The 22,595-nt window shown below is 43.8% G+C and overlaps 1 protein-coding gene across 2 annotated transcripts; it reads right to left on the bottom strand.

The window, feature by feature from the left end:
- Positions 1–5,670: 5,670 nt before the first annotated feature.
- On the bottom strand, positions 5,671–18,138 carry LOC106604649 (calcium-binding protein 2). Of its 2 annotated transcripts, XM_014199502.2 has the most exons (7): positions 17,703–18,138; positions 16,766–17,071; positions 7,189–7,219; positions 6,903–7,037; positions 6,580–6,689; positions 6,249–6,396; positions 5,671–6,050 (listed from the first exon to the last, which is right to left on the bottom strand). In XM_014199502.2, the coding sequence occupies exons 1-7, from the start codon at positions 17,787–17,789 to the stop codon at positions 6,025–6,027; spliced, it is 843 nt and encodes a 280-aa protein (XP_014054977.1). In that variant the 5' UTR covers positions 17,790–18,138; the 3' UTR covers positions 5,671–6,024. The 2 variants fall into 2 exon arrangements, with proteins under 2 accessions (XP_014054977.1, XP_014054978.1); XM_014199503.2 differs by lacking the exons at positions 16,766–17,071; positions 17,703–18,138 and adding an exon at positions 11,594–11,733.
- Between the last annotated feature and the right edge of the window lie 4,457 nt (positions 18,139–22,595).

Below are 22,595 nucleotides of genomic sequence, written 5' to 3'. Positions count from 1 at the left end.
CTGTGTATTTGTGTGTTTCTTAAGTCTAAGGCCTGGATTCACTGCACAGTGCACTATAAGTGACTTTAAAGTGCAGTTTACACTTGAGCTGAGATGCAGTGTTTTTCATAAGTGCCTTTTAAAAGGCACATTGTCGGCTTCTGTCTAGCGGGCTGCGCTATAACACCCCTTGCATTGAATCCTGGCCTAAATGTTGTTTCCCATGTCCACAAGATAAAGGTAACTTGCCTATACACTCCTGGTACAAGGTATACACTGAAAGAGAATAAAGGTTTTATGAGTTATGGATCTACACTACCCCAAGTGAGGATCGAGATACCAGAGAAAAGTTGAATGAATTACTAACCAGTGCATTAGCTTCAGCCAAACATGAGATGCTTTCGTTGATACAGTCACGTAAAGGGTCTTACATTGTCTAAAAGTAGATCAGTAGGGAGCTGGGTCGTATATTAATTTGTGCATACCGTAGCAAAACATTTTGCAACGGAAAACAAAAAGAGTTCAATATTGGTCTCCCCGTTTTGTCATATTTGCCCTTTCTTCAACCCCGAGTTGTCAAACGTATCCAACCGATCATACCCATCCAAACACGAAAACATGCAGAGGATCCGCCCTAAATAAGCAGTCAGTCCTCACTCAGGGAGCCTGTACAATAACAGATGTAGGATTTCTTCATTTGAGCCAGTTTGCTACAGCAGGAAAATAATTCTGCAGCAACAGGAAATGTGAATTATTATGTGGATTATAATTAATGGACAGTTTTTGTAGGGTCTGACATTTTTCGTTAAGGCAAATCAAGTCTGACATTTTAAAGTGGAAATTACAAACATTTGCCTTTTTATTTCCTTAAATACACTACAAGTTTGCCAACAAAAGTGATCAAATTAAGATCCTACATCTTTACAACTGGTTTTGGAGCTATAGTCAGGAGACTCACTACAGCTACATAATCTCTCCCTCTCTTCCCACCTGCCCCTCTTCCTCTACCCCTCTCCCTGATCTTGCCTCAAGTCTACTAGAGGCTCTGCTGTTGGCTGTGGTCTTTCCTGGAGCCGTAGGCTCATTCTCTGATTGGGCTGTGCTCAGGTCAGGACCGGAACTTTGGTAAAGGACTTGTGGTTGGATTTGGTGGCAGAATTAGGAGTAGTTTCAGTCACTGGCTGCCCTGCTGTCTAGGACTGAGATGACCCTTGACCTTTAGTGCTGACCCTAGCAGTAAGGTCATGTTGTGGAGGTGGCTCTGGGGTTTTGACTGACGGCTTGTTCTTGTTCTCAGATTTGCGAAGCCTCCTGGGTCTGGGTGGTGTAGCTTTCTGTCTAGGTTTGGTGGCTTGTGTTGCAACGTGGTGGTAGGTGTGTTTGGTGTAAGTGGCATCAGTAGTTTGAGGGGTCCTGCTGGTGTGGCTGTGGTCTGGCTCGTCATGGGGGCGGAGGATACGGCAGTGGCAGGTGACTGGATAGGAAGTGTGTCAGGTTGTTGGGTGAGCACAATCATGATAACCCCCCCCCCATCAGTTTAATTGGAACCCCGATACAAAATCTGACCAGGTTCTGCCTGCTGTGTTGGGGGTTTCCCTTGTTTGGGTAGGGCAGGTGAAGTGGACGGGTCTCTCTCTCTCCCCTCTGGTCGTGGTAGAATCTTGGGGCACCTGCGGCCCTTAATCAGTTCCTCAGCCCGCTTGGTCTGTAGGGGGTCAGGGTGAGAGGTGCGGTTGTGTGCCTCCAGGAGGGCCAGGTTAGGGTAGTCTGTATGGCTTCTCACTCTGGTGTAACTTCCAGAGATCTGCAGACCAGTGGGCCGAGAGAACTTACGCTGGCACAGCTCACACATTTATATGGCGATCTCCAGTGTGAGTGAGCTTGTGGGATGCCAGGAGATGCGTCCGCTTGAAACTCAAAGTGCAGATGTCACATGGGTACGGGCACTCGCCGTTGTGCATTCGGCAGTGCAGCATGACCTCATAGTCCGTCTTGAAGCTCTTCCCGCCGTAGGGGCAGGGGTGTGCGCGCTCCAGCCGGTGACGGAGCTCGTTGGGCATGTGGAAGGTGATGATACATGATACAGAGGCTGCAGCGGTGGGTGCTTGGCGCAGCGGAAGCCCTTGGAGCAGTGCGGGCAGAGAAACGTCCGGTCCACCTGGTGTGTCATCTGGTGACCGCCCAGTACCTCCACGTGGAGAAGCCGTTTGTGGCAGATAGAGGGGGGAAGATGCTCGAAGGCTCGCTTCCCAGTGTGTGTGCTCTCATGGACGGCCAGCTGCACCGGAATGGAAAAAGCCTTACCGCAGTCAGTACACATGAACAGTTTAGGCTTGGGTGGGGCGTGTTCTTGCCTCTCTCTATGGATGCGTAGGTGGCTGTTGAGCCCCTCGATGCGGTAGAAGTGGTTGGGGCATTGAGGCCACCGTGGGGCTTGACGATGCTGTGTTGGCGGCGGTGCTTGCTGAGAGAATCAGGGCGTGTAAAGCGCTGGTCACACACATTGCAGGCGTAGGCTTTGGCCCCACTACGAGTCAGCAGGTGGGAGGCCATACCCTTCCACACCTGGCCTCACGATGTGTCTTCTAAGATGGCGGCGCAGGACCAACTCCTTACTGAAGTTCTTGCAGCACTGTGAACAGTTAGGTTGTCCCTTCTGCCTGGGTCTCCAGGACCTCCTCTCCCTGCTCCTCCTGATCATCCCCCAGCTCCTCCTGATCATCACCCAGCCCCAGGTCCTCCTTTCTGGGATTAGCTAGCTCCAGGGTGCCCCGGCTGGAGTGTCGCTGGCTGGCCGCCACACCTTTACATGCCTCCCTGAAGATGATTGTCAAGCTTGACGTTTACCATAGTGAGCTCATACTCCAAGTCTTACAGCTGCTTTCACGAAACAAGATACAGCTGTCACCTCTTCATCAAACTCCAGAGTGTCCTCCTCATCGCTCTGCTTCTTCTCTTGGACCGCCTGCATTAGCCCTACAATGGAGAGATGTAATTACAGTAGCTAACGTTAGCGAAGTAGTTCAGTAACATGTTATGTTGTATCATTCAGCAAGCACAAGTTATATTCTGTAAAAGCAAACAGAAAAATGTGGAGAAATTAAATTACAAATGTACCATGCACAGCATCACCTGGAACATGGTTTGTATTTGGTACCGCAGCTGCAGTGTTATGGTTATTGAACTGGTCTGTGAATGAGCCGAGAAGGCTCTCAGGTTCATTCTCCCCGTAGGTCTCTCGGTTTGCCCATCTCTCCTCCAGTCGCCGCGTCCCAGACTCCTTCTCGGCACTCTCTCTGACAAATTGGGCCACACTGTTATTCAACCACAACAGGATTTCGCCGTGACATGTCTATGCAATCTTTCATATGGCTTTCAAAATCTTGCATGTTATCGAGGCCCGATTGTGTTATGACGGTAGCTTTGACAGTTGTGCTTCCAGTGTCTTTGATGGCATCATTGCCATTTAAATTAGGTAATGTATGCGTCAGCAATGAAGTTCTCATCCGTCAGTCGTTTAGACCCCTATAAATGAGTGAAACCACAGTTTCTGCTCTGCCTTTCTTTGATAAAAAACACTTTGGTCGTCGGCACCGACATTACCAGTAAAGTGTTGAATGAAAATGCTTCTTCTTCTTTGGATTAAAACGGAGGTTGGCATCCAACATGGTGCATTACCGCCTCCAACTGGACTATAATATAAATCCATTATACTTTGTGATACAAAAAGGGGAAAGTGGAAAAATAAATAAACTAACCCCCACAAAAAAATATATGCAAATATAAAACAACTAACCATTAAAACCCACTACCCCATTCCACTACTTTGACCCTATCTGCTCCTGCACCATGCCAATGGCCTGGGAGTACGGGACACCACCAGTCAACACACCCTGTAACTCTTCTGATGCCAAATTTTGCATACCCAATACCTCTCTGCAGCTGCCACCGCAACATCTATTTTCGGTGATTTACGTTCCATTTCTGCAGTACAATTGATAACCTATGAACGCTAAGAAGCCAACCATACTGATGCATATATCGCTTGTTGGCATTTCCCTCTGTGCTGGCACAGATCTACTACTCACAGGGATCCTCTCAGGATCCCTCACCCTTGACCCATCCTCTTCTACTTTCTTCACTGCCTCAGCATTCGTCACCTTCTGCACTACTCTGACTCTAGCCATCTCAACCTGCCTCTCTCTCACCGGACACATCTGATCTCCAGCAACGTGGGCACCCCTACAGTTGACACACACAGGACCGACAGTGACTCCTCTGTTTCATCACGCTCACCACCAGGTCTACTTAGCACCAAACGGCGGGCATCACAAACACCAGGAATCTTCAACTTCAATTGCTCCATCTCCATACTTAATGCTACCCCAGAAATCACTAATTTCAATGGTGCCCTGTTCCTAAGAGCAAAGCAAGAAACAGATCTTGACTCAAGTTGCCTGACACGGAGCGCCCGCTCCCTCTGGTCAGAAGAATACAAACAAATATCACAAGTCCACTACAGGTTACCTTCACTGATTCAACTGCATCCAACTCCTTTCTCACCCACCCTGAAACCACAAATGGATCTGCCAAAAGACGATACACTTTCTCAAAAAATGTAAATCCTACTGGACAAGATTCTTCTTTATCATGTCCATTGATGCCAGGCTCGGGTTCCGAGCTCTTCACCACACCTTCCACCTCACTTAACTCGCCCTCATTCACTTCCATTTCACCTCCAGAACTCGGTCTGGTGCACTGCTCACTCTGTTTTCACTTGACACCACTCTTCTTCTTCACCCCATTTCCATTTTTACCACCATCTTCCTCAAATAAAAATCCAACCCCTGCTTCCTCATACTTTCCTCTTCCTCTTTTCCCCCCTCCATTCCTCCTCAGAAAACCATCTCTCTGTGTCCCTGTCCCAACATTCCTCTTCTCCCGACTTTGCTTGCGGCCCAGTGGCATCCCAACTTAGCTCCATCTCATAATCATCCTGCTCGCCTTGGAAACGTGTATTCTACGGGCGCCAACATTTTGAGAGCATGAGCAGTGGCCACACACAGAAAAACGACCCCCAAACTCAACTCTGTTCTATTCCCGTCGTGGCTGAAAACCTTCAGCTCTCGCTTGGTTCTATGCAATTTCGGTTCGTGTCCATGCACTACGACCTTTTCTCTGATTCATTTCTGTTACACCCAGCAGCTCAAGGTGATCAGCCCGGACTCAACCTTGCCACAGTGCTGCTCATAAACCTAGTGTCTTTGCATATGCATAGCAGAGGAGGCTGGTGGGAGGAGCTATTGGAGGACGGCTTATTATGTAATGGCTGGAATGGAATAAATGGAATTATCAAACATATCGAAACCACGTTAGACTTGGTTCCATTTTTTTCCATTGTTATAGAAGTTCATAAAATTGCTGAGTTGAGTTGGTTGAAATCTTTTCCATGCCACCGTGTGTTCTTTGCCTTGAACAGAAGAGGTGCCATACTGTGTGTGGAAAATGTGAATTTATCATAGACATTAATTATAATTTTCATTAACTAAATTCCTGTCCCTATTTAGTCTTACGTTGCATTAAAATGTGTCTAATTTTATTATCAAATGATCAAAAATGAATTAGTCAAACATTTTCTTAGAAATGATTACATTTAAGATAACACATAAAAACGGCGATAGAAACAACACAAACAGACAGCTTTTTACTTGAAAATAACGTTACATTTTACAAACGAGGTTAAACCTTTGAACACGCATACAATCAGAGTAAAAACATTCACTTAAAAAAAAGACTTTAAAAAGGTAAGAGATACTCATACCAGCCAAGCATTAGGATTTTGATATGTTACAACCAATCGATGTTCAATTTAACTGTCACAGCTTGAGTTCTAAGATTTGTAGAACTACTATTAAGCGTTCACTCAATTTAAGTGCTGCTTAACAAAAAATAACAAACCTAGGTCCAGTCAGTAGAACAAGAATGTTCACTACAAATGTAGTGGTCCCTTTTCCAGTTGTTACACAACAACGCCTTCTGGTTATCTCAGCGTGACATCATTCGAACAAATTCTGTGAAAAGAGAGAGAGAGAGAGAGATAATGACAGAAAGAGAGTTAAATGAAAAGGAGACATGATTATCCCATACACAGACCAACAAAAAACCAAAGTCACTGCTTCTAACATATAAATCACTGAAGCTGAGCATGCATGCACGCAAACACACACACACACACACACACACACACACACACACACACACTCTCGCACCCTCAAAGTCGACCAGTCCGTCCCGGTTGAGATCCACGTCTCGGAGGATCTCGTCGATCTCTCTGTTGGTCAGCTGTTCTCCCATCAGCTTCTTCATGGCTTCCCTCAGTTCCATTATACTGATCTGACCATCACTGTTAGCATCAAACTGCGAGAGAGAGAGAGACAAAGAGAGAGAGAGAAAGACAAAGAGAGAGAAACAGAGAGAGAAAGAGAAAGGGACAGAAAGGAGGCTATAGTGACAGTTACTTACATTGAGAAAGACAGCAACCATCTCTGTCAGCTTTGAAACCACACAATCTGAGAGAGAGAGAGAGAGAGAGAGAGAGACCTCCTTAAATGCATCTCTCAGTTCTTTCACTCCGATCATGTCTGCTGTCTCTGCCAGCATCTTGGGGCCCATCAGCTCCACAAAGTCCTCAAAGTCTAGTTTACCACCACCTACAGACCAGATAAAAACATTACTACTATCACTCATAGTTACAATACGGACAATATGTCTTTCATTGCCTAAATATTTCTTGATGTTGTGTTTCCTTGGTTCATAATTCATTGTAATAATCAACCTAGATTCCGCCATAGCACTCTAGAGTTTCAGATATTCCATGATTCTGTGGTGTTTGCGCTGTCTCGTGATGATGACATCAGACTCACAGATGGACTGGCCCAGCTCGATGAGCTCCATCTCTGTGGGCATGTAGCCCATGGTCCTCATGCACTCTCCCAGGTCCTTGTAGCTGACATAACCATTCTTCTTCCTATCAAACTCCACAAACGCCTCGCGAAGCTCTGCAAACACACAGGCACGCGCGTACGCACGCACGCACGCACACACACACAAACATACAAGTACACACACAGGGTAAGAATTAGATAGTGTAGATTGTAAAACATATCATGGTACGATTCTGACTGTGTGAGATAGAAGGGGATAATCTACCTTCAATCTCCTCTGGTCGTAGGTCCCTGTCCTGTTGGAGGTAGCAGAGGGACTCACATAAGCAGACTGGTAGTTGCACATGAACACACACACACACTGCATCACAAACACACACACGCGCTACATCACAACCCCACGAGATGTACGACGACGACAAAATCTGTTTGCTCATGTACCCACGACAAGACAAACAACGTACGTGCATGTTTCATGTCGATACAAAAACTGCCGTCAAACACACAGATGTAAATCTAAAGATCAACAAACACAAAATGTTCAACCACAGATATTAGGAAATACACAATGGGCCTCAATCACAAAGACCATGGGAACCAATCAGCCAAAGGTATAAAAAGGCGGAGAGAAAAGAAGAGAAAGAAATTCTGCCATTTGTTTTTGCTTGATAAAATCTACATCTTTTTGCTATGGTATGATTAATAGCAGAGGCGGTACATGTGATTTGTAGCGTGCCAGTAGACACACATGGTTAGAAAGAGTAAACCAGGATGCTTTGCAAAGTTAGACTAAATAGTATATCTATCTAGTACATTGCTTCTAAAGATATAATACAGTATCAGTCAAAAGTTTGGACACACCCACTCATTACAGAATTCTTCTTTATTTGTACTATTTTCTACATTGTGGCATGGAGGAGGAGGTGTGATGGTGTGGGGGTTCTTTGCTGGTGACTCTGTCTGTGATTTATTTAGGATTCAAGGCACACTTAACCAACATGGCTACCACAGCATGCTGCAGCGATACGCCCTCCCATCTGGTTTGGGCTTAGTGGGACTATCATTTGTTTTCAACAGGACAATGACCCAACACACCTCCAGGCTGTGTACGGGCTATTTGACTAAGAATGAGAGTGATGGAGTGCTGCATCAGATGACCTGGCCTCCACAATCACCCGACCTCAACCCAATTGATATGGTTTGGGATGAGTTGGACCGCAGAGTGAAGGTAAATCAGCCAACAAGTGCTTAGCATATGTGGGAACTCCTTCAAGACTGTTGGAAAAGCATTCCAGGTGAAGCTGGTTGAGAGAATGCCAAGAGTGTGCAAAGCTGTCATCAAGGCAAAGGGTGGCTACTTTGAAGAATCTAAAATGTAAAATATCTAAAATGTAAAATATATTTTGATTTGTTTAACACTTTTTTGGTTACTACATGATTCCGCATGTGTTATTTCATAGTTCTACAATGTTGAAAATAGTAAATAAATTAAGAAAAACCCTTGAAGTGTGTGTCCAAGCTTTTGACTGGTACTGTATATCTGAACCTAAATTTACACAGATTACATTGTATGAGCCATGTTTGTATTATGGACCTGGTAAAATACTTTCACAAAACATAAATCACGGTAGTAACCAGATTATTGTGTGTGTGTGTGTGTGTGTGTGTGTGTGTGTGTGTGTTTTTGTTGCGGGGGGGAATTAGGAAATGTAGGTGGTTTGGTGTAAGTAAGACCCTTGGACATAAAATGTGAATTGTTTACAGACACAGACACACACACACATCCACACACTGTAGGTCGTGCCTGTTTTGGTGTAGTAGGTCATTAGGTTGAGTTTGTTTGGTGGCAGAGAAATATAGGGAGAGACAATCCCTGTAGATGTCTTTCTCTTTACTATGGATGTTCTTCTTGGAATCTCCCTGTATGTGATAAACACAGTGCAACACCACATCAAGGTTTGGTTGGACTCCTCTCTGGCTGCAGTATGTACTTTATATAGCACGTTTGATTGGTTGTCCCATGATGAAAATGAAATGATTGTGGAGAGAATGTTATGTGGTGAGAATGAAGTGAAGATGATCCTGATGTGTGTGTGTTGGTGTGGGTGAGTGTGTGTGAATAGTTTAGTATGTAAGTATACGTGCGTGTGTGATTGAGTATGCGCTTGCATGCATGTGTCTCAGTATGTGTGTGTATGTGTTCACTAGCGTGTGTACGTACGATCTGGCTGCTTGCAAAGCCCTGTTTGAGGAAGATGCAGGCGGGTCCCACGATGCTGTGTAACACGGTGCAGTTCTGGACCAGTGCAGACAGTGGCGCCTTAAACTCCTCGTCCTCACCCGATTCCTCCTCGCCCTCCGACCGGGGCCCCTCCTGGCCCCCTGCCCCCCCCTTGCCCCCCTGGGGCCCGACGGCCCCCTTAGAACCAGAATCATCCAGAACTAGTGAACCCAACAGTTGTTGGTTTCACACTCTGTTTCCCTCTCTGTCTGCTGAGGTCTGACAGCCAGCTGTCCACAGCACTAGTCCTCAGGGAGATACGATGTTACATCAGCAAACAGGACAGGACAGGATTGGCAATCTCTGTCAGACTTTTAGAAGTTTAACTCTATCTACATGACAAGCCCTATCAGCCAGCGGACCATCAGCCTAATAAGTCTAGCTCTCTGTCTGTTTATGTGCTGGTCTGTGTATTGGTTACAAGAAGCTATGCTTTCTCTCCATCTCTCACTCTTTCTCTCTCTCTCATCTATCTCTTTCTCTGCTCTGTTTCCCCGAGGCTCAGTCTTGGCTCAGAGTTGGATTGGGGTTTTCATTCTGCTAAGTGTTCAGACACTCAACTCAGAGACTCAACACAATGTTATATAACACACTTACAGATTACATCTAGTCAATATGATAATACCAGAGTTGTGTTTAGTTAGAGTTTTTCTCAACCTGTGTACAATTTTTTTGGGGGGAAATGTGGTTAAACTAACCTACAGCAAACCAACAATGATCAAATGCTTAAGTAAATGTGCAGAATGTCTGATAAGTTTCTTGCCTTTATGCCTGGATTGGATATACTGTATTAGACCCAGTTTTGCAAAACTGTAAATACAATTGTCATCAATGAATGCGAAATTCAATGTGAAGGGTTTTGTTCACAGAATATTAATATGTTGTTTTCATCAGAAGAGAAAAGGTTGCAAATGTGTTCACGGTTTCTGGCAATCAGTAAATACTACTACACAATATTGGAAATGGAAGGTACAATATAGGGAAAGATCTAGGCAACAGGGACTGTCAAATTTGTAAGAATTTCTACAATATTGCAGATATGCAGAGATGCAGAAAATGAAGTGGAGTTACTTCTAAGTATCTTTGGGTTACTCCTAAACTTTCCCACTGTGTAAAAAGTGGTTGAATCAACATCGTTTCCACATCATTTCAACCCAAAAAATCTATGTGATGATGTGGAATCAACGTGGAAAATCAATTTGCCAATATTTTTTTTCACCCAACTTTGAACCTAAATCCAATGTAATGTTTTGTTGTTGAATTCACATTAGTTGACGCCTCAACCAAATGGGAATCAAAACTAGATGTTGAACTGGGGTCTATGCCCAGTGGGTTGTGACCTTCCATTAGAGAGCTTTACATTGGTGTGGATTGAGGCCTTTACGTTCATATCAGTTGTGTTCTCCCATTGTATTCACCTTCCTTATTTCTATTGGGGATTGTGTTTCTGCAGCCGATGGAAGGTCTAAGCCTATGCGCAGTGCTGAATACATGGAATTGGATTGTGAAGATATTGATGAAGGATTCCTGCGCAGTGTGCTTATTTTCTATTTTCTTTTTGATCAGGAATAATATTGTCATTTCCCATAATTAAGCACCTTTTGATAGTTGTATTTCCAATTTTGATCATCATGATTTAGTGACCGCAAAGCAAATATTTTGATCACTAGATTTCAAAAACAACACACACTAACTTTCTGGTTTGTCAGCTTAGACTCAACAGAAATAAATGTTTGCGTTAATCTTTTTTCAGACAGTCGTGTTCTTTCGAGTAATGTAGTAGCGATTGTGACAGTAGCATATAGAATTTATGAATATATTTAAGCTTTGAGAAGGCGACTGCATTTGGAAAATGCATTTACTGTTTTTCAATGGGCCACAGAATTCTGTCTTGAGAATCAACAACATTGATCTATAAAAAAAAAAATGCTTGTATGCGCTTGAGAATAACCGTAGTATCAAAATCCACGTCTGGTACAAGATTGATCTGGTTGTTGGGCCTGCCCTTTAGGAACCACAAGGATAAAGATCTCTGGGGAGTAATACTGCTTATCAGGCTCGGAGATAATCAAAGAAAGATCTCCATTGTACAGAGACGCAGAGACGTTATGCATATAAGTGAAAAGGAAACGTCATAGATTGTCTCTACTGGAGTTGTTCAGAATAATCACGTTGTATTGTTTCAGATCAATGTTGTGACAATCCTGCAGATCAATGTTGTTTAAAAACGCACAGGACCTATTCTGAATTGAGTACTTGCAGAACAAATACATTTTGCCAATATTTTCAGGATACTACACACATAAACACACAGACAAGGAAATAACAAGCAAGCAAAGGCTTCTCTCGTCCCATAACTTTAAAAGAAAAAGAAAATAACTGCTCTTACCTTCTTCATTTTGTTTTTCATGGATGGCTTAGTACAATTTCCCATCCCCTATCCTCGGAGTGTGAAGTAACACTCTTGACCCTCCTTCTCTTTTCCCTCCCTCCCTCTCTATTCTATTTTTCTTTTTCCTATTTGTTATGTCTTTCTCTCTCTCTCTCTCTCTCTCTCTCTCTCTCTCTCTCTCTCTCTCTCTCTCTCTCTCTCTCTCTCTCTCTCTCTCCCACCTTTCTTTGGAGTTCCAAAGGTCCCACCCGAGATTAGAGTTCTGAGGTGGGGTCCAGGAGGTCCTATCACCCAGTCACATCGTGGTCTGAAGTGATGTTCATATCAGAGATGAAACATATAGTAGAACCTCTAATCCACACTCAGAAGATCCTAAATCCCATAAACAACATCCTGATCTGCGTTTAAGGTCGCCTAAAACAAACATTAACCTAGCCCACGTCTATGTCTGAACAGAAAAGAGTTCATGCGTGCATTACTCTGTCTCTCTGTCTCTCGCTCCTACTCACTCATCAACTCTCAATTTGACCCCTTCTTAAATCCCCTATCTCTCTACCCCTCTCCCTCTCTCCTCCTCTCAGTCCCTGGAGCAAGGCTTGTTACACCATTCAAATGACTACATCTACGTAGGGGGGTGAGATGCAGAGAGAGGGGGAGAGACAGACAGAGAGAGGGAGGAGAGATAGAGAGAATTAGAGGGGACAAACGCAAGGGATTTAAAAATCCCTATCCCTCCATTTCAGATTAAAGGGAGAGATGGAGGGGTAAGAAGAGAAACGGATAGAGTAAGGAGAATGAGAGAAACAACAAAAGGGAGAAATTGAGGGCAGGTTGGAGAGAGAGGTGATACAAGATGGAAAGAGATGATGGGAAGGAGGAGTGATGGAGAGAAAAGGATGGAAAATTCAGAGAGACAGGGAGAAAGAAAATCAAACTGGTCATGAGATAAAAAAATCTACGGGAAAGCAGGACGAGAACAAGACAAGAAGCAAAACAGTGAAAGAAACATCAAATGAGCGAGGAAGAAAAGAGCCAATAATTAGACTGATGCTCAAACAGCCTGGGAGCAAGCTGCTGCTTTGGACTACCATTAGATGTGTGTACGTGCGAATGTTAGAATCACACACACCATTGACTGTATGCGTGTGTTAATCACATCCAAACCAAATACGCGCATCACAGTCGACTGCTCTAATTGGTCTGTTTTTAAACTCAATAAACACATCTTCCTGCTTTCCTTGGATGTCAAACGTAATATTCTCTCTGATTGGTGCATGATAAAAGCATGACAGAGGTTCTAATCCGAGCTGTAATGCTGTCTAATCCAGAGACAGACATAATATCAGACACTCCAACATTTAAACTGTGTTTCTGTGCCACAACACTGACTCACATGACTAAATAAATACTATGACTACTGATGGGAATTACATGCTGCATAAGGACAGGCTGAGAGAGGGAGAGAGAGAGAGAGAGAGAGATACAGAGACCTATAGGATTTATTTCTTGTCAACAGGGACAGATGTTAATATACGGTAGCCTGACTTTGTAGAGCTTATTACTTATGCATACCATTCTAAGCCATTGTCCTTGTGGTGAACCTTGGGGGCATAAGGCTAAGTGGTAGGTTCCATAGACGCTGGTCTAAGGTCAGATTTGTGTCACCCCCCCCCCCCCCCATATGGTTACGGTTAGGATTGGGAGAAGGTAAAGTGATGCCAGATCTATGCCCATTGGTGCCTAGCGGGCCCCAACCACTATCCAGAGAGTTCCATACCCTCGTAGGTCAGGAGAGGGATGAACTCTGTGATAGGCCTGGTCCTCCAGCTGGGACTTGTTATGATGCACAGCTGTGAACAAAGTACTTTGGCAACTTCCAGGCTATTGGGTAATCGAACACATCAGTGTGTATGTGTGTGTGTGTGTGTCTGTGTGTGTGTGTGTACGTGTGCATGTGTGTGTTGTATAAATAACATTTGTAGTAGGATATACATTATGTGACATTCCATGACCACTCAAAGATGAGGCTTATCTGATGTAACTTGGCATCAAATTCTGCCAAATATGTATTTAATATTTGATACTGTAGTTTGGTCATGTCCCTCTCTACCCCTTCCAGCTCTCTCTCTGTCTCTCTTTCTCTCTCTCTCTCTCTCTCTCCCTCTCTCTCTCTTTCACACCCATTCAAACCCAGACGTATGGTGATAGTAGCAGATAAGAAGTATGAGTGACAAGATTAACTGAGTGACAGATGTCTGTTACCAGATCAACCGACCGCTTTTCCTCTATACTTTTGGAGACAGACTTGGACTTAGATCAAATGAACAGTTTGGCTCATGTCATGACGGAATCTTTAACAAGTACTAGGTCAATTCTAGGGCAGTTCAACACTGCAGTGTCAATTTAATACCACTAGAGGACAGCTTCTGTCCAAAATATAGTACAAAATGTAGTACAAAATATAGTGTTCCGTAAGTATTTGGCAGAATTTAAAGCAGAAATCAGCAGCTGAAACAACAAAAATGTGTACTCCCCGTCCTGTTTGGGTACAAAGCTGAGGGATGGGGCAGGAGAAATGTGACCACTCTCAAATTCATAGACCGAGCTATGGAAGCAAGGACTGACCATCCATGATATCAAAATGATTGTTTTAACCATGTTTTAAGGCTATATAGTGTTTGTTTACATTTACTTTGTTAACAAACATTGGAGTAAAACAAGCTTATATTTTGGGTTCTGAAGCTCATTAGGCATTTAGAAGTTGTATTATTCAAGAATCAATGGGTATATATAATTCATTTATAAGTCACAAAATGTATGTAGCAACTGCAGATTGCCCCTTTAAAACCACATTGTGTTTTATTTATATAGCCACAAGGGAGAATTTTCCTTGGTGTCCCACCCTCGGGACGGTTGAGCTAATGTGCGCTAATGTGATTAGCATGACGTTGTAAGTAACAAGAATATTTCCCAGGACATAGACATATCTGATGTGTCTAAATTCTTGTTAATCTAACGGCACTGTCCAATTTACAGTAGCTATTACAGTGAAAGAATACCATGCTATTGTTTGAGGAGGGTGCACAATTATGAACTTGAAAATGTATGGATGAACCAATTAGGCATATTTGGGCAGTCTTGATACAACATTTTGAATAGATATGCAATAGTTCATTGGATCAGTCTTTGCACAACCACTGCTGCCATCTAGTGGCCAACGTCTAAATTGCGCCTGGGCTAAAATAATTCATTATGGCCATTCTCTTGCATTTCAAAGAAGACGATACAAACAAAAAAAAACGCATGTTTTTTTCTTTGTAATATGTTCTACCATATCTAATGTGTTATATTCTCCTACATTAATTTCAAATGTCTACAAACTTCAAAATGTTTCCTTTCAAATGCTATCAAGAATATGCATATCCTTGCTTCAGGCATTTAGATTTGGGTATGTCATTTTAGGCGAAAATTGAAAATGACTTAAGAGGTTTTAACTATCCTTTTGTGGATTTCAGGTTTTCACGAGGATAGAAGAACAAGATCTCTCTCTCTCTCTCTCTCTCTCTCTCTCTCTACACACACACACACACACACACACACACACACACACACACACACACACACACACAGGGTAAATCAGTCTGCTAAACAACACTCATGCTGTTGATAGGATAAACATTGTTGCAACCACTGCCATTAAGACTGATTACCTATCTAATTCATATTTTATTATTGATCATGTAAATTAATCATGTCACTCTGTTGGGTTTCTGGTTCTGTGTGTTCTGAACAGCATCTGATCTGCATCAGGTATCAGTATTAAACCTCTCTGTCACACAACCAGTATGGGTGTCAGCTCACAACCACAACCACACACACCTTGTTTGCTCTGCCTGCCTAGAGGACGGAGTGTGTGATAAGTGTGTGTGTATTGAGACAGACTCAGGCAGACACACATCATGTAACCTGACTCTTACCCCTGGCTGGAAGTAAGGCTCTGGTCACTATGGTGATGTGCGTGGAGGAGCTGGTAATTCTGGAGATGTATTGTGTTCTGATCAGGTGTCAGATACTGACACTAGTATCCAGTGACTCAACCTGTCAACTACAGGAACTCTGCAGTGACTCAGAACCAGAGCCGAATACGAGCACAGGGGAGAGCAGGCCAGGCAGGGCAGGACATGCTAGGCCAGGGGAGAGCAGGCCAGGCAGGACAGGCCAGGCCAGGCCAGGCAGGACATGCTAGGCCAGGGGAGAGCAGGCCAGGCAGGACAGGCCAGGCCAGGCCAGGCAGGACATGCTAGGCCAGGGGAGAGCAGGCCAGGCAGGACAGGCCAGGCCAGGCCAGGCAGGACATGCTAGGCCAGGGGAGAGCAGGCCAGGCAGGACAGGCCAGGCCAGGCCAGGCAGGACATGCTAGGCCAGGGGAGAGCAGGCCAGGCAGGACAGGCCAGGCCAGGCCAGGCAGGACATGCTAGGCCAGGGGGGAGCAGGCCAGGCAGGGCAGGCCAGGCCAGGCCAGGCAAGACATGCTAGGCCAGGGGAGAGGGGAGGAACCAGACTCCCGAGGGCAAACCTACTGTCCCCCCCCAAGACTCTGAAGCCATGTGATGTTGTGCTGTTGAGTCGGTGTAATGTGGGTGGGGACGAGTACTGTTTGGTGTTCATTACTCCTGGGGCTTAAAATGATATCTGTTATGAATTACAGTTTCCTAATGTAGCAGATGCCAATGAAGGAGATTAAACCCTCAAACACGCTACCACATGAACCCTGAACACATAGATAAACAACACAACTCTGTTAGCATCAAGGCTAACACTTAAACATGGGACATAGGATAAGCAGCTACCGTGAAGTATGGGGACAGAGTCAGCATTTATATTTGGAGCAGGGGGCCTTAGAATTTCAATCAGGACCTTGGTAGATTGAAATCGTGCCTTGGATGGATGGACATGGACACACACACACACACACACACATAGCCACACACATAGCCACACACATAGCCACACACATAGCCACACACATAGCCACACACACACACACACACACACACACACACACACACACACACACACACACACACACACACACACACACACACACACATACACACACGGCTAAAGAAGGCCTATCCCAGGGCAGACCTGGGTCATCCTGGTTCTTACCGGTCCAAATGCTGGGTCCACTATAGGGAGTAGGTCTATGGACTCCTTCTCTTCCTGCTCCTGACCACTCGTCTTCATCATATCTTCCACCTTGTCCTGCACATCCAGGTCCTCCTCTTCCTCTTCTTCATCCCCTGTACCTCTATCTCTATCTCTGGGGAAGGGGGTGGGGGTCTGGCTGTACCTCCTACCATGGGGGGGGTTGACTCCAGCCGCTGAGACTTCTGAGTCGCCACTCTGCTCACTGGACTGCCTCCTCTGCATAATCTGCTGTTTCTGAACCTTCTTACTGATCGCTGCTTTTACCTGCGTGGGGAAAGTACAGGTGACAGAACCATTATAACAACGTTGATACTGATAGTCAGGAACTGAGTCAGAGCCACACAAGTGTTTCATACAAACTATGAAATGAATCAGATATTATTATTTCAAATGGAAAAATGAACAATAATTGAGTAATGAGCAAATTGGTGTTTGAGGTAAAATTCACAGATAAATTCACAAGTATTCTCCATCAATTCATATTTTTCTCTTAATTTTATCCCATAACATTTGACAAAGCCCTAAAGATTATATTTTTTTCATAAACCGTACCTGCAAGGTGATCCCTACCCCCGTCCCATTCTATATCAATCCACTCATCTTCTCACCCTCAACTCCTCCTAACACACAGCAGTTAGCCCCTCTCTCTCTCTCACACACACACACACACACACACACACACACACACACACACACACACACACACACACACACACACACACACACTCATTTCTATACACACAATATCATCTTAAACTCCAAGAGACGCTAAAACCTCTCATAACATATATGTTTGTTCACTCGAGGTAGAGAGGAATTAGTCAAATTTAGAAGATAATGAAATTATACATTGTGTAATTAATTCACATGAAAACAAACCGACACAAACACACACCTGTTTTGCGCTTTTCCCGTGCGGCGAGCTCATCCCTGCGGAACCACCTCCTCCGGCGGAAGAATCCTTCGGAATGATCATGAACATCTCGGTGTTGTTTTCTTACGCGCTCTCTCTCTCGCTCCCCCTCCCTTTCTCGCTCCCTCTCTTTCTCGCTCTCACTCTCTCTCTTCCTCCCTCTCCTCTCTAGTTTTCCTAGTGGACCTTTTTTTTACAGACACTTCAAACTGACTAGTTCTGTATCTATTAAAGTCATTTTGTCTGGACTTTTCTCATTTCTGCTTTGACTTGCTTTCTCTCTCCCAAGTTTAAAATCAGAAAGTAGCTAACTTTTCCTAAGTAAAATTGTTCTCCCTTTGTACTCCCTTGATTTCCCTCCCCTTATCTTTTCTCCCTTTCCCCTGCCTCTATCTATCCCTGTTCAGTGGTTGTTAGTGCGTGCCTCTCTCTATCTCTTGTCCTGTTTGTACAGGCGAGAGGGTTTTATCATCATGTGTCCTGTAACTCAGGGATTGAGTTCCTGCCCCTCTCTCTCTTTCTCTCTCTCTCTCGCTCTCTCTCTCTCTCCCTACCTTCCTATCTCTCCATCACCCCCCCCACACACACACACACACACACTCTGTCTCTCTCTGTCTGTCCGCCTTTTCCCTGTCTCTCTCTCATGTTGTCAGTCTGTGATGTGTTTTGTGTCGTGATAAGTTGTGTCTGCCCAGGACCTGGCCTTTGTTGGAACGCTAATTGGATTTTCATTGAGGTGTTCAGGTCAGCCTTTCAGGAGGAGGGAGGAGGAGGGAAGGGGGGATAAGTACAGATTCAAACATGACATGTCATCACCATCAAACACGAACATGCATGCATGGATAAATACATCATGTAGGCATGACTAAACATACACACAAACAGTACCAGTCAAAAGTTTATACACACCTACTCATTCAACGGTTTTTCTTTATTTGTACTATTTTCTACATTGTAGAATAATAGTGAAGACATCAACACTATGAAATAACACATATAGAATCATGTAGTAACCAAAAAAGTGTTAAACATAATTTATATTACAGATTCTACAAAGTAGCCACCCTTTGCCTTGATGACAGCGTTGCACACTCTTGGCATTCTCTCAACCAGCTTCATGAAGAATGCTTTTCCAGCAGTCTTAAAGGAGTTCCCACATATGCTAAGCACTTGTTGGCTGATTTACCTTCACTCTGCGGTCCAACTCATCCCAAACCATATCAATTGGGTTGAGGTCGGGTGATTGTGGAGGCCAGGTCATCTGATGCAGCACTCCATCACTCTCCTTCTTGGTCAAATAGCCCTTACACAGCCTGGAGGTGTGTTGGGTCATTGTCCTGTTGAAAACAAATGATAGTCCCACTAAGCCCAAACCAGATGGGATGGCGTATCACTGCTAAAGGCTGTGGTAGCCATGCTGGTTAAGTATGCCTTCAATTCTAAATAAATCACAGTCAGTGTCACCAAAAAAGCATCCCCACACCATCACACCTCCTCCTCCATGCTTCACGGTGGGAACCACACATGCGGAGATCATATGTTCACCTACTCTGCTTCTCATAAAGACATGGTGGTTGGAATCAAAAGTCTCAAATTTGGACTCATCAGACCAAATGACAGATTTCCACCGGTCTAATGTCCATTGTTTGTGTTTCTTGGCCCAAGCAAGTCTCTTCTTCTTATTGGTGTCCTTTTAGTAGTGGTTTCTTTGAAGCAAATCGACCATGAAGGCTTGATTCACGCAGTCTACTCTAAACAGTTGATGTTGAGATGTGTCTGTTACGTGAACTCTGTGAAGCATTTATTTGGGCTGCAATCTGAGGTGCAGTTAACTCTAATGAACGTATCCTCTGCAGCAGAGGTAACTCTGGGTCTTCCTTTCCTGTGGCGGTCCTCATAAGAGCCAGTTTCATAATAGCGCTTGATGGTTTTTGCTACTGCACTTTAAGATATTTTCAAAGTTATTGACATTTTCAGAATTGACTGACCTTCATGTCTCAAAGTTATGACGGACTGTCGTTTCTCTTTGCTTATTTGAGCTGTTCTTGCCATAATATGGACTTGGTCTTTTACCAAATAGGGGTATCTTCTGTATACCACACCTACCTTGTCACAAAACAACTGATTGGCTCAAACGCATTAAGAAGGAAAGAAATTCCACAAATTAACTTTTAAAAAGGCACACCTGTTAACTGAAATGCATTCCAGGTGACTATCTCATGAAGCTGGTTGAGAGAATGCCAAGAGTGTGCAAAGTTGTCATCAAGGCAAAGGGTGGCTAATTTGTAGAATCTCACATTTAAAATATATTTTGATTTGTTTAACACTTTTTTTGGTTACTACATGATTCCATATGTGTTATTTCATAGTTTTGATGTCTTCACTATTATTCTACAATGTAGAAAATAGTAAAAACAAAGAAAATCCCTGTAATGAGTGAGTGTGTCCAAACTTTTGACTGGTACTATACCTGTGTGCCGTGCACTAACCCAGCACACAGACTCTATGCTCAATCACAGCTTGGCTTAGAGCATAACTCTAAGCTCTTCCTTACACGGACATGTATGACATCACCACAGATGTTTAATTCCACTGAAAGCATCTGCTTTCTAGAGATAAGTTATAACCACCTCTGCTCTTCCTTCTCATTCCAGAACAGTACTTAGCCCTTAGTCGATAGGATCGTGAAGGACCACAAATAGTTCAGGGATAAATGATGAGCGCCACTCTGCATCACTTGGGCCTATCTCCAATCAGTTTCAGTTCAATGAAGAAGGACTATCAATGTAACCTAGCAACATACTGTTTGTACCACAGGAGGTTGGTGGCACCTTAATTGGGGAGGACGACTCATGGTCACGGCTGGAACGGAATAAATGGAATGGTAATCGATTTCCATGTGTTTGATACCATTCCATTACTCCATTCCAGGCATTATTATGAGCCGTCCTCCCCTCAGCAGCCTCCTGTGTTTTGTATTACCACCTATATCTATTATGTGTAAATTGGGTTGAACTCTGTATCTTATGTTACAGTATGTCTTTATGTCTGCCATGTCGGTATGCTTGTAATGTAATGACACATGGAACATTTCCAAACAGATTGTTTAGTATTCTATCCTATTTGCCCCAATGTTTTCTTGACCTCTTTCCTCCTCTATTCACCCCTCCCTTCTTAGCCAGATCTTAACCTCTATCCAGCTGAAAAATAAGTTGATAGGATAGATGGTAACAAACATTTCTCCGGTTCCTAATGAGGTTTCCATTAATCACATTAAGCCTATCTCTCTCTGTCCCTATCTGTCTGGTCATTAGTTATTGATTGGGGAGCACAAACTCAGACCGGGAGAAAAGAGATCCATTACGACAAAAACATCCAGAGTTGCACTGGTCAAAAATAGAATGGTGTATTTTACAAAGGGATAACTCAGGAGGGCCGGAGGGAAAGAGAATGATAGTTAGAGAGGTGGATAAGGGAGAGTTAACATGTGGTTGTCGTCATCCGATCAAGATGATCTGGTCACTATCTGATCAAGATTTGTTGTGTCTACATGTGGTAATTAAATGTGTCTCTGATCTGCCCACTGCTTCCATATTGTGACCAGTTCCCTGGTCCCTCCCTGTGTGCAAATTAATCCAACCTGCCTTGGAGCTCCCTTATGACACAACCTGTATAAATTGTCTGAAAACAGCACACTTTTATAGTCAATAGTTTTACACAAATCATCACAGCCTATATTTGTTATCCAACGATTTAAAACTGGATGTAGGCTACTGTCCCCATATCTTCGACCTGTCCACAGCCATACAAATAAATATTATTTCATATATCCTCCTGTTTTAAAAACACCAAATCAGCTTTGTAGGCCTAGAATAATTAGCGTACCAAAAATGTGTATTTCTAAAGACGTCTACACCTACAGCCAGACGCCTGGTCAAATTATGAAAACAGATAAAAGCAGCAATGGATCAACATGTCAAAGGGGCACGCGTATACAGCAAGTACTCTGGCTTTATAAAGGAATAAAGTGTCAATCAAAAAGTAACCTAAAGAGTCCTTCATATTGTAGGAAGGACTACATATTGGACAGTGGCCTCGCTCATGCTTACAGAAAGCTATGCGCGTTTACGTATCAGTTTGGACATATTCTGCACTTTATTGCTAGCGATTTGTCTAGAAAATGCTAAAAGATTCACAGAATGTAATATACTAAAATCGAAAAGGATTGCTTTATATTCCAGGTGTCCGATTCTTATTTAGTAGCCTATAGGCCTTAAGGCCTTAACAGTACGAAAGAAGAAAAAAAAGTGACATGTTGGGAGATCGACCATGGCCGTCGGCGGGTTTCCTCCAAATCATTGATCATTCAGTAACGGAGTCTCCTTCACTCATCGAGAGTTGATCGACTGATATACTAGCAGTACAGAATGTAAACTTAACCACACATGTATTGGGGATACATGGGACGGACTATGATGGAGTTGCAGAAGAGCGCAGTGCATGAAAAGCGTATGACAAGGTATTGTAATAACCCGGCTGGGTCATAAAGGAAAAAAAGACGGACTCTAGGTGTGCAGGTCAGAACACAGGTTTATTCCTAAACTGGGCTATTGTTCAGGCCACAGCCCACGCCGCTAAATGCCGAATGTACACAACTATACCAAGTCTAATTAATGTTTACTCCCATAGGAACAGATCAAGGCCCCGAACAGAAAGAGAGAGAAGATGAGACAGTAATCCCTATTTATCATTTCCAAATCCCGCGGGATTACCCATCATACCCCCCCAACCTTTCCCTCTGTCCTGACATATTTAACCCCTGCTAGTAGCCATGAGAACCATAACACACCCACAAACACAGAACACAATACCGGG

This window comes from Salmo salar, chromosome ssa05 (assembly GCF_905237065.1).
Source record: "Salmo salar chromosome ssa05, Ssal_v3.1, whole genome shotgun sequence".
NCBI classification, from domain to species: domain Eukaryota; kingdom Metazoa; phylum Chordata; class Actinopteri; order Salmoniformes; family Salmonidae; genus Salmo; species Salmo salar.
This window is presented reverse-complemented; position numbering and strand designations above follow the sequence as displayed.